General features: G+C 48.3%; 1 protein-coding gene across 2 annotated transcripts in view; it reads right to left on the bottom strand.

Moving 5' to 3' along the window:
- BCAR3 (BCAR3 adaptor protein, NSP family member) overlaps positions 1–12,775 on the bottom strand; it is a 110,482-nt gene that overhangs the window by 73,760 nt on the left and 23,947 nt on the right. For both annotated transcript variants that reach the window (XM_079776261.1, XM_079776262.1), the window contains exon 3: positions 4,499–4,538. In XM_079776261.1, the coding sequence (XP_079632387.1) occupies positions 4,499–4,538 (40 nt within the window). The remainder of the gene's footprint in view (positions 1–4,498; positions 4,539–12,775) is intronic.

Raw genomic sequence — 12,775 nt, 5'->3', positions numbered from 1 at the left:
CTGGTTTGAAAAAAAAAAAAAATAGTCACTCCAGTTTCCTTTATAATAAGCATTTCTTCTAAAAGAAAAATCCTCCAGCTCTCCAGCTCTGCCCTAGTTAATCACCTCCACCCCAAAACATATACTTTTAAACCACTCCCAGAAAACAGACTCTTTATTAAAATGACTGTAGGCCTTGTGTATAAAGAAGCTACAAGAAATTGGAATCTTTGGCCTAAAAGGAAGATAGGTGTAAAGGGGGAGGGGATAGGAAATAAGATAAATTTATAAAAGTCAGTGTGGGGTAGAGTAGGAGGGACGTTCCTGAGGCTTAAAGAGGTAGCCCCAGGAAAAGAATGACAGAGTACAAATGCAAGTAGCTTTCGTGGGTTTAAGAAGGGCTTACAAAAAGTAAAAGCAATTGGAGGAGTGCTGGGGGTCAATCTCCAGTCTTTTGAGGTAACATGATGATGGGTGGGCAACTATCAGTCAGATCCTTGGTCTTCATGTCTGGGACTCAACATGAAATGCCACCCTTGTTCTCTCGCTAGGGCAATTTTATGACCAAGAGCGGCAGGTGAATAAAGAACCCCTCCCCACTGGCTGAAAAACCTGCCCCTCCAGCCTATCACAGGCAGAGAGGATCCCAGCTATGTTGCCCACCCCTGGTTTCTAGTTGCCGGGAAGATGGAACCCACGGAGAGAAGGTGGTGGGTCTAGGTCTCCTGCTGTTGGAACTCAGTGTGGGCCACACACCCCTCCGTGGGATCCTGAGGGGTGGTGTGCCGTGGAGTCTCCTCCCGGAATGGAATGCTCTCTGGGAAGGCTAGCACACTGAGCTATTGCCATTTACTCACATTTCAGTACAATAATTTTATCAAATTTTGATGGGGGTAAAAATGTGGCAAAAACCAAATGGGGAGCAATAAACAGGGAAAGCAACCCAGAAGGTGAACTGTACTACACAATTTTGCCTAGAGCTATTGCCCCATTAAAAAAAAAAAAGCTAGTTTTATCTAGGGTGAGGTATGCTAGGTACGCAGAGGAAAATTCCAGAGCTGCACACCACTCGCCAGTCACTCACAACTAAAGAGCAGGAGGAAGGTGGAGCCGCTGTGGAGGTTTCTGTTTTTGCTGTTGTTGTTGGATTTTTTTTTACCTGGAAGGAGTGGCTTCAGATTCAGCCGAAGAGAATCAATTACTATGTTACAGAGAGGGACCTCGTGTTTATAAAAACAGTTAAAATCAGACTTGCAAGACGATCTGCTTTGAGTTACTGTGAGGAAAAAAAATGTGGGAGAGGAGAGGGCTAGGAAAACAAGGAAAAGGTATAAAAGGTAGAAAAAGGGAAACAAAACTCCCCCCTCTGATGGTCAGAATTAAAGAGAGAGAAAGAGTGGAGAGTGAGATTCCTAAATCGCCCGCTCCGGCTCCCATGGACCTGCTCCAAGGTCTTATCACATGGGACCTGGAATTCAGCGGGAGGGTCTGATGATGGGCGGGCGCCAGCAGGAGAGCGGCCGGCCGGGGAGGTGGAGAAACCACACAGCCGCTTCCCAGCCGCACATCCCCCTCCATTCACAGGGAGCGACCGGCAGCCTAGCAACCAGGCCAGGCCTTTCCCCGCGGCATTGTGTGCCAGCAGGACCCAGAGCACAAGCAGGACAGAAACCAATTTTGGATTCCTTCTCTACCCAGCGTCCTCCTGCCACAACCCGCAGCCCCGTCATCCTCCTTCCACGCTTCAGCGTCAGTGCCTCCTCTGCCCCGGACCCCAGGAGGCAAGGCGGCCCCAGACTGCTCTCCTACGTCGGGGCACTGGGAAAACCAGGTGAAGTCAGTTAGCAAGTCTCCAATGGAGAGAGGAGAGGCCTCTGAAGACACAGAGAGAAACTGGGGCCAGAGCTCCGACAGGATGAGCATTGGTGTCTGTCGGCTACTCCGGGGGCTTCCACTGCGGAGTCCAGACTCGGCGACCACGCACACCGCTCTGAGGTCACACGAGTCCCTGAAACGTTGGTATCTTGACTCTTGTTCATTAGGCGATAAATCTGACTGTGCCCGGGTGGCTCCCACAGGATGTAACTTATTTTTCATAGAATCTCTGCTTCTCTCCAGGCCCAAGAGGCAGGGCGTGCACAAGGCGGGTGTAGGGGACAAACAGCTCCAAGTCAGGAAGGCCACCCGGATCCCACCTTATCACAGCTCCCTCACGTCGCTCGATCATCTTCGGCCCCTCCAGTCTCTAGGCACCAGCTAACACGATCGATCGATCGATCGGCAAGGCTCAAGGGGGCACTAAGCCTGAGAAAGGGTCGGGGGGCTGAGGGCCCAAGGAGACTGACACAGGGAGCCACTCGGACCTGGAACGTCCTCTCAGAGCTTCAGTGCCCACAGAAGCCAATGGGAATGGGCTACATCCACCCAACGAATAAATCTCAAGCCACCCCTCCAAACCAAGGGCAAAGTCAGAAAGAAAGAAACCTGTGCTGTATCCAGGAGGGACAGAGAGACCTCATTTATGCAACCAGATTCAGACACGGTTAGGAGCGAAGAGCAACCTTTAGAACACCTCAGCGAGTCCTTGAAAAGGAGAGCCCCCCTGGAGCCACCAAGAGCCATTCCCTCACGTCTCGTGGCTGGAGAGGCAGCGAGAGCCCAGCTGGAGAGAAGCCACTGGCAACCCCAGTGCCTCCTTAGTCAACCAGACGCGAGTCACAAAGACCGACATTCACGGGTCAGATGCAAGAGCTTAGATAACACTAAAACAGGTCACACCAAAAGTCTATGTTTAGCTTTAGAACTCATCACTGGATTATCTTAAAAGGTTTGGACCTTCGTAAAAGAAAAAGCTGAGTTATTGGAGTAAGGGGAGAGGGTGTGCTTGCTGAGCACGGCCTGAGTGAGCCTGCAGTGGAGACGGCCAATTTGTGAAACACGGCAGGGAGTGAGTCGTAAGGGCTGCTGCGATGCGCACGCTGCATAATTGTGGGGCAATTTGGGCAGCGGCCAAGTCAAATCTCAGTCTGTGAGCAGGGTCCCCTCACGCTTTGCAGAGCACAACCTGCAGGAGAGCATGTGGGAGGCATCCGGGAGGGAGGGAGACACACCTCTGACAGAGCTCTGGCCAGATTCCGGATTCTGGTTCAGGATTACACATTTGCTCCTGGGACACTATAGTTCAGACACAAACCCATCCCAACACACTTCATGATGACTGCCTCACGTGACCCAGTGGTTCTACTACAGTTCCCCCCTGTACTGCCCATCCTCTGGTCCAAGGAACAACGCGCCAAAACCCTGGGGCAGGCACAGGCCCACGGAAAAGCAACAGGCGGAGTACTCCCCACCTGGGATGCTGCTCTTGGAACCATGAAGGTGGCTGTGGCTCCTCAGAGGCAAGCTCCTTAAGTCCTAACTCCTGCCATGATTTCTCCTAAAAATGAGTATCTTTCCTTGTGCTCTCTGGGCTAGGTTTCCACAAGCTTCCTTACGTTCTCTCTTCCATAAGCTTCTATTTTGCTTAACAGAGATGAAATGGGGTTCTGTGCCTTATAACCAACAACTTTCCACAGCTGCTAATTTCTTTTAAGAAACTGTCTGTTTTCCTCCTTCACATAATTAAAAATATTATAAGAAAAATTAATCGTGATGTCATAAATAAAGAAACTAGGTGTGACAAATCGGGATTCTCTTTTCTGTAGTAGGATTCCAGATTTAATTACAGTTCTCAAAAATAAAATAAAGCAAACATACACACCCGAAAAAGGGGATGGGGGGCAGAGGGAAGAAGTGAAAAGCCCCCTTTCTTTCTGCTCAGAAGGAAAACATTGCTTAGAAGCATCAACTATTTGCCAGCACGGAATGTCGGCCCCACTGGAAGGGAGGTAAGCACAGCTCACGGTTCCAGATTCGCCGCTGACAGGGGTGGCGGTGGAGAAGCAAAGGATGGCACAGAAAACCTCAGGCTCCTTCAGTCCTCGCCGAGGATAAACATGGTTCACAATTCCTCACCCACCATTCCCAAATCCAAAATTCTCTGAAAATTGGGACCTTGAAAATAATTCATTTGGCTGCAAACAAACCTGACCTCATTTGGTGGCAAAACATGACCTGAACTACATAAAATCATTTGTGGCCTATTTATCCCATTTAGGATGAAATTCTTCCATGTCACTGCTGAAATAATGAGTTTGATAAAGGGGAGCTGACCCTTGAGCCCTTTGGGGTGATAAATATATATCTACCATATTACATTTCTTTAAAAATTCTGAATTTTAAAAGACACCTGGTCCTAAGAGTTTCAGATAAGAAGAAAAGACTGTAGACTATCCTGGGATGAGGTAAGACCCCTACAAAGTTTACTAAAGGCCGGAAACAGTCCAATTATCTCCTGGTTGTTTCCATCTCATCAGCTTCCTACACAAGCCAGACAGTAGCGTTACTTGGCAACACTGTGTTAAAAATGGGAAATCCACTGCACAGGGTCCCGATTACATGTTAAATCCTGGTTTCCTACCTTCACATATTCCAGAGTTGGGTCCAGAAGTTGCTGATCCCTGAAAAGAGAAAACAAAAATATGAGAACCATTGGGAACCATGCATTCCTGCACTGAGTAAAATGCATCAACACTATCTCACCCTACTCATCCAAATTATAAGGACGGGCCCACCTCCCAGACAATACTCAGGAAGTCAGCGCAGGCACCCATTCCTGCCATGGTGTGTGTTGGGTGGGGTGGGGGCAGGGTACCACCATGACCTCAGTCTAGCCGCTCTGTGTATTCTGTCACATTCAGTCCCAACGTTGGACTTTTTCCATGTGGTGATGCTAGGTTCACTAGAGCATAATAATTAGCCTTCAAGTCTGAAGCGAAGAGCTTGGAGGAGGACGGGGGTGGGGGTGGGGGGAGTGAAGCAGGGCCGGATGCCCAGGCGGGCAGCAGTCTGACCCAGCAGCCGTGTCACATCCACCTTGACAGAAGTAAATGGAGGCTCCGGCAGGCAAGGCGGCTGCCCAAGGCCACCCAGCACCCAGCAATGAGAGAGAAAGGGGCTTGGGCCCAGTTCTGCTTCTAAACCACATTTTTTTTTCTCTCTCTCTCTCTTTTTTATGGCTGACTTGATTGGCCACCCACTCCTGGTGTCAAGCTGAGCAATTCACCCTAATTTTCTTCGTTGCTCCATTATCTGTTTCTCTCCCCCACCTAATGTCTGCTCGTGTTTATCAGAATGAAACGCCAGGGCTCACCAGACAAAGTAAACAGCAGCGATGGCACTGAGGATGCTCTTATCACAGAAAGCGGAAGAGGGTCTGACTAAGGCCAAGGGAGACCGATGCTTTCAGCGCTTGCAGAGTTACGGCAAGGCGGCCCTCAACGAGGATGTGCAGAGACAGCTGCCTCCGGAGACCCAAACTTCGAAACAACTCAGCCCTGCACGGCGCGATCATTTTGAAAGGACACGATGGCTCTGAAGCCCGTACAACTGATCTTCTTAAGGAGGAGACTTAGCATTTCTACATCAAGAACGCGTCCACCCGAAGGCAGGGGACACCCCGACAAGCAGCCGTCTGCAGGTCTGGCTGCATCCGGGGCTTTGGAGAGACGCCGGGAGCCGGCAGGTCTACTCCCTAGAACAGCAGCACCAAAGCCACAGCTCAGACACACAACCCGTTTGGGGGCTGGAGGCCATTCTTGGCCTGGCTTGACTGCCCGGTCAGGGCAGCTCACAGGGCACACGGCAGAGGCAGGCTGGCACCGAGATGCTCTCTGTGTGCGGACAGCTTAGGTTCTGAAATGAGTCCCTTTGTAGAACCAAAGGACCAGAGAAGAGCTTAGGCTCACGGGTCCGGGGTGCATTCCCACCAGAGGGGTATAAATCACTTTCGGGGCCAGGCACTCACTTTGCCTGCAAGCGGGCGTTTTCCCCAACGCTGCTGAGTCTGCCTGCTGGGCCCGGCCCCCACCTCTCCGGCCGTACTCTGGGCATCCTGCAGATGTAAATCTCTGTGGAACCCCCCGGCCAATGACTAAAAACGTTGTTGGCGGAACTTGGGCCATGGTGCTCCCCTTTATGTTCTTGAACCCCTGGTTTTCTACTGAAGTAACTTTTAGGCTAATAGGCATTCAGTCGTATGCTAATTATCTGAGCCCAGTGGTCAGGCGCATGCGTGCAGAAAGATGTCAGAACCACTGAAATGCTATTTCTCATCTTCTTCAAATTTCTATTAATACATACGTGTCCTGATCATGGATAAATAGTACAGGATGTGTGCTGTTTAAATCAACGGTTCTCAAATGGTTTTGGTCTCAGGATCTCTTTATGCTCCAAGTTATTGAGGATCCCAAAGAGCTTTTGTACATGTGGATTATACCTACTGATTACTGGTCACAGAAATTAAAATTGAGAAATTTTCAAATTTTTAACCAACTTACATTTCAAAAGGAAACCCATTATATGTTTAAATAAGTAGCATTTTTAATAAATAATGGATATGTTTTTCGTAACAGAAATTCAGTGATGAGAAGAGTGACACTGTCTCACATTTTTGCAAATCATTTTACCGTCTTGCTTAGTAGAAGCCAGATGAATTATCCTATCTACTTCCATATTCAAGTACACGTCTTGGTTGACATAAATGAAGAAAACCCATCCTCATACAGATATGCAATTGGAAAAGGGAGGGGAAGCAGGAGCACATGGTGGAGGAGATAAATGTTCCAAAGTTCTCGTGTTCACTTGAAGGCTTGAGTTTTTTCATTGGCAGCTAACACTGTCAAATATATTTTTTTTTTGAGCTTCATTTCACTCATTTTGGGGGGAATATCTGCCAAACAGCAAGCCCATACAGTCATGATTTGCAATTCTAACTCTCTTTTTTAGATGCTCAAATGTCCTTCTCTGGGGAAATTCCTTTTAGAATTTTGTCCAGGACCTGCTCTTCTCACCAGATTTAGCTGTAAACTCCTTCTGCCTTCACATTTGAAAGCTGAAAACATTCCTCTCTCCCCTTCTCCAGAGTTACACCTGAAAACTCTCTAAGTTCCCTCAGGGTAACCCCGCAAACTCTCCTGGGAAGGGAGTGGGATAACCCACTTGGAGCAGGCCAGGTGCTGTGCCGGGGGTGGGGAGGGGGGGGCTCCTGAGGATTTGCAGGGTCCCCACTCAGAGACGGGATGATCTCAAAGCAGGCCTGTGCTCTTCCCACCACCCTACTATCCCGCCCACAGACCCTGTGCCCAAGAGCCTGGGTGTTCTCCCAAATGCCCCTCCTCCCTTGGATGAACTCCCGGGTTCCTGTTTGATCCCCCATCACACACACTCTTGGCAGAAGAGAAGGAAACCAAAGGCGCTGGTCAAGGGTAAACGGAAGTCCCCTTTTGACCCTGCCCCCAAATGAACTCCGCTAAGGGAGCCGTGTTCCGAGAGCAGAGGGGAATCCAGTGTTCTCAGGTTCTAGTTCAGGACTCACAGGGACCTAGTGGGTCCTCAAATTCTCCTCCTCGTCCTTTTCAGAGACCCAGAGGAGGGAATGTAAGGAGCGTAAACAGAACCGAGTGGGTGTGTTACAAATCCAAAAGCTTTAAAAATAATCACCTCGAACCAAACTAAAATGGTATTTAAATGCAGAAGTGTTGTGTCTCCTTCCTCAGCCTGCCCCCGATCCCAGCTAACCAGGAAGACATGAGCTAGAAAACATAGCAGTTGGCCCTGTAGCCCCAGACACTAATTTTAAATAGGACGGCCAATTATTCATGCAGGACTGTGCAGCAAACACTCCTCGAACCACAGATTTATATTCTCCAACAGAGACCACTGGAAAACAAACAGAGGAACTTGGCAATATAAATAAAAAGTGTGTTTTTTTTTACATCGTGTTTTTTTAAAATGAATCCCCACCCATGTGGATCCATGATGCTGTGTGCATCTCTCTTTACAACTGCAGTCTGGCAGGCGTCCCCAGTGGGCCGCCCCCCCCCCCGCCCCCCCCCCCGTGAGGCCTGCGGGCCCCTCACTGCATGGTCCACAAACCGCAGGAAAGCAGCAGGGTGAAACCGGACTCGCCTGTTATTTTGTTAAGTGTATTGAGTTTTAAGTAACATCACTGTGTTTATTCCAGTTAAGTCACTCTTTCCACTATCCCACTTTCTTAAGTGCATATGGAGGGATGTCTACTTGGGATATATTTATTATTTCAGCTTGTTTCTCATCTGTAACCAGGTTAATGATTTTCTCCCTCTTAAAAGGACACTTGATCTATAAGTGTTTGCTGCTTTGAGCGAAGAGGTTCTCTATCTTGAATACACAAGCAAAACTTCCCTAACAGGGATCTTTCCCAAGTGGTTGGAATACAGCTAGGGAAGGAAGTACCCTATGTCTGCCTTAAGTGACACAAAGTTTTAAATGAATGAATGTTTAATTCTTTAAATAGTATAGAATAAAGTAATGGCTAACAAGTTGCCAAACAAATGTCCTTTTAGATATACATAAAAAGGAATCGCTGGTAATAAAATGATTACTTCATGTAATGGGGGAACGTGAGAAACTAGATGCAACCTTTTAGGCCGAGGAGGACAAATGCCCCCCCTAAAATCCACACACACGAGGAATTCACAGAGTTGGCACATGTGGCATCGTGTTTGCATCCCAGTTCACTACATAGTATTTATTTACACACGGCCTCTCCCTCTACAAGGTGAGCTCCCCAAGAGTACTGACCTGTCTACGTCATGCCCAGTATCTTCCATACTTCTTACATGCATCCCACCAACATCACCGAGCATCTATAACATGCCATGCACCAGGCCAGACCATGGAAACACAGGAATCCAAGACAAAGGCCCTGTCCTCAGACAGATCTCAGGCAAGTGGGGAAGACAGAGCAAAAGATCCAAACAACTCAAGTTAGAGAGAGGGTGTCAGTGAGAGAAAAACACCAGGAAGAAGCCTTTCTACAACATCCGCGCCAAGTTTTAGGGCCGAGTAGGGCTTGTCCCAGTGAAGAAGCTGTGGGGTAGGTGGTGATGAGAAATGCCCGGGCAACAAGAGAAGCATGTGCCAACACATGGGGCCATGAGACAATACGGTGCATTTGGGGAACTGTAAGTGCTCAGGCGTTAGTGCCACCTTAGCCCAGGCCACCGTCACCTGTCACCTGAACCCTGCAAGGCCCTCCCAGCTCCACTCCAGCTCTACCATCTCCACAAAGCAGCCAGAGTGGCCCTTACTCATACCAGGTCTCCACTGCGCCCCCACCCCCCACTCAGAATCCTCTAACGGCTCCCATCCACTCAGAACAAAACCCCGAAGTTCTCACCACAGCGGTTGAGGCTCCGGTTGGCATGAGCCCAGCCAGCTCTCCAGCCTCACTGTGACAGGCAGATTTCTGAAGATGCCTCCTCCCAAGATTCCCATCCCCTGGTGCCGTGGTCGGCAAACTGCGGCTCGCGAGCCACATGCGGCTCTTTGGCCCCTTGAGTGTGGCTCTTCCACAAAATACCACAGCCTGGGCGAGTCTATTTTGAAGAAGTGGCGTGATAAGAAGTTTAAGTTTAAAAAATTTGGCTCTCAAAAGCAATTTCAATCGCTGTACTGTTGATATTTGGCTCTGTTGACTAATGAGTTTGCCGACCACTGCCCTAGTGAGTCAATCAAGCACTAAGAATGCTGTGAGGGGATTTCGCAGATGTAATTAAAGTCCCAAATCAGCTGACATTAGGTATGACAATTACCTGAGTGGACCTGACTTGACGAGTGAGAGGGATCTGACATAAGGAATCCTGTTGTTGGTGTGACATTATGAGAGAGCCTGTGAAAGGCCCATGGCATGGAACGTGGAGTGGCCCCTGGCAGGCAGCCAGGAAATGGAGACCTCAGTCCTGCAACCATAAGAAACTGAATTATGCCGACAAGCTGAATGATTGTGGGGAACAGATTCTTCCCCAGAGAATCTGAAATTAAAAGGGGGCATAATCATAGGTACAAAAGAGCATAGATAGAGAATGCTATGAACATCTTGATGCCTAAATTTGAACGCTTAGGAAAAATTAACAAATTCCTAGAAAATAAAGTAAAATTAAAACTCAAAACAAACAGAAAATCTGAATAGTCCTATGATCATTAAAAAATGGAATCAGCCGAAACCGGTTTGGCTCAGTGGATAGAGCGTCGGCCTGCGGACTGAAAGGTCCCAGGTTCGATTCCGGTCAAGGGCATGTACCTTGGTTGCGGGCACATCCCCAGTAGGGGTTGTGCAAGAGGCAGCTGATCGATGTTTCTCTATCATCGATGTTTCTAACTCTCTATCCCTCTCTCTTCCTCTCTGTAAAAAATCAATAAAACAAATTTTTTTAAAAATGGAATCAGCAGTTCATTATCTTCCCACAGGCCTATATGGTTTTATTATCTAGCAAGTTCTGCCAAATTTTGGAAATATTTGTTACTTGAAAATTATAAAAACTCTTCAGAGACTTGAAAAAGATATTATAATCTTGATACAAAAAACAGACAAGGTCAATAAGGGAAAGGAAACATATAGGCTAATCTCACACATGAACAGATATGAAAAATCCTAAGCAAATATTGACAAACCAAATCCAAAAATCTATAAAGATACATCATAACCAAATTGGGTTGACTCAAAAATACAGGGCCAGTTTAACATGAGAAATTCTATTAATATAATTTATCACATTAACACATTAAAGGAGAAAAATCATTTGGGCATCTGATTGATAGGGGGAAAGGCATTTTTAAAAAATCATCTTTTCATGATCTTTACAGGGAGAAAATTAATTCTCCACAAACTAGATATAGAAAACACACACACCTCCATAACCTGACAAAAGACATCTTTGTCAAAACCCCAAAACCTCAGCAAGTATCATTCTTAATGGTGAAGTACCAGAATCCTATCTAATAATAGACAAATATGCAAACTGACCATACCTCCGACACACCACAAGCCACGCCCACAAGCCACGCCCACCATCCAATCAGAGTGAGTATGCAAATTAACCCAAACCAAGATGGCTACAGCCACAGAGAGCAAGGTTTCCTAGGTAACAGAGGAAGCCAAGCTTTCTGTCTGCCCTGGCCAGGCCTAAGCCTCCACTCAAGCTACAAAGTTTCAATTATAGAAGGTAAACAAATTCAAACAAATGGCGGCAGAATGGAGCTTGAGAGAGCAGGCCAGGGTTGCCGCCAGCAACAGGGGAAGCAAAGCTTTCCGCACACCCTGGCCGGGCCCACCCGCTTAAGGCAACAAAGTTTCAATTATAACCCCAACACAAATGGCTGCCGGCCTCGGAGGAGCCCCAGGCTTGGCTCTGCTCCAGGCTACAAAGTTTCAATTGTAGAAGGAAAATAAATTCCAGATACCAGGGCCTCCGCTTGGGTTACCAGGGGGCGTGGCCAGCCTGCAAACCACCACAGGCCCCTCGCTCAGGCCGCCCCACACCCCAAGGGAACCCCCACCTGATCCGGGACGCCCTTCAGGGCAAACCAGCTGGCCCCCACCCCTGTACCAGGCCTCTATCCTATCTAATAAAAGAGTAATCTGCAGATTCATCATCACTGCAACACACAATATAGCTGCCCCCATGTGGTCAAAGATCCTGCCCCAATGTGGACACAAGATTGCCACCACAAGATGGCCAGCAGGAGAGGGCAGTTGGGAGGCACCCGGCCTGCAAGGGAAGGCAGTTGAGAGGGACCAAGCCTGCAAGGGAGGGCATTTGGAGGTGATCAACCCTGCAGGAGAGGGCAGTTAGGGGTGACCAGGCTGGCAGAGGAGGGAAGTTGGGAGCAAACAGGCTGGCAGCAGAGTGGTTAGGGGGTGATCAGGCTGGCAGGCAGAAGCGGTTAGGGGCAATCAGGAAGGCAGGCAGGCAGGCAAGCAGTTGGGAGCCAGCAGTCCTGAATTGTGAGAGGGATGTCCGACTGCCCGTTTAGGCCCGATCCTGGTGGGTCGGGCCTAAACGGGCAGTCGGACATCCCTTGAGGGGTCCCATATTGGCGAGGGTACAGGCTGGGCTGAGGGACAACCCCCCTCCATGCACGAATTTCGTGCACCGGGCCTCTAGTCATTACTATAATCAATCAATCATCAGTCAGTCAATTATTCAGAAACAAGACTAGGGTGTCCACTATTACTGCTTCTGTGCATCACTGTCCTGGAGGTCCAAGCCAGTACAGTTAAATAAGCAAAAGAAATAAAAGGTGTAAGAACTGGAAAAGGGAGAATAAAACTGTCATGATTCACAACTAAAAACTGTCAACATAGAACACTCAAAGAATCTACACGGGCCTTATAAGGAAGTAGAGCAAGGTTCCTAGATATGAAGCACTGCGCAAACACTTTAGAGATTTAAAATTTACTGATGGGAGGGACTAGGGAGATCTCGCTTTGTGGGTGTTCATTCATCACAAGTGTATGCATTCCTAGAACACTTAACTGAAACGTAAGATGAAAAGGCAGGGTGTGTCTGACCAGTAGGCCGTCTGTTTACCTGAAGTAGTGGGGCAAATGAGGAATAAACACTGCGGCCTCAGGGTCTACTGGTTTACCATTCTTAACCGACCCATGCACCAGGGCATGCAACACCATCAGGAAAGGAGAACCCAACAACCAGGAGAAACTTTGCCCTCCACCAGCAACCTTGTGGCTGCAGCCTTTTTACAGGTAAATATGGTTTCGATCTAGTGCCTTCACCTTCCATCCTCCACCTTGAAGCTCCATCAACATCTCAAAATCTCAGCTGGGGAAAAGGGGGTGTGGAGGGTTAAAGGGAGG

The sequence above is a fragment of the Cnephaeus nilssonii genome (genome assembly GCF_951640355.1).
Source record: "Cnephaeus nilssonii genome assembly, chromosome: 7".
NCBI classification, from domain to species: Eukaryota; Metazoa; Chordata; class Mammalia; order Chiroptera; family Vespertilionidae; genus Cnephaeus; species Cnephaeus nilssonii.
Note: the sequence above shows the minus strand (reverse complement) of the source record. Positions and strands in the feature narration are given on the sequence as shown.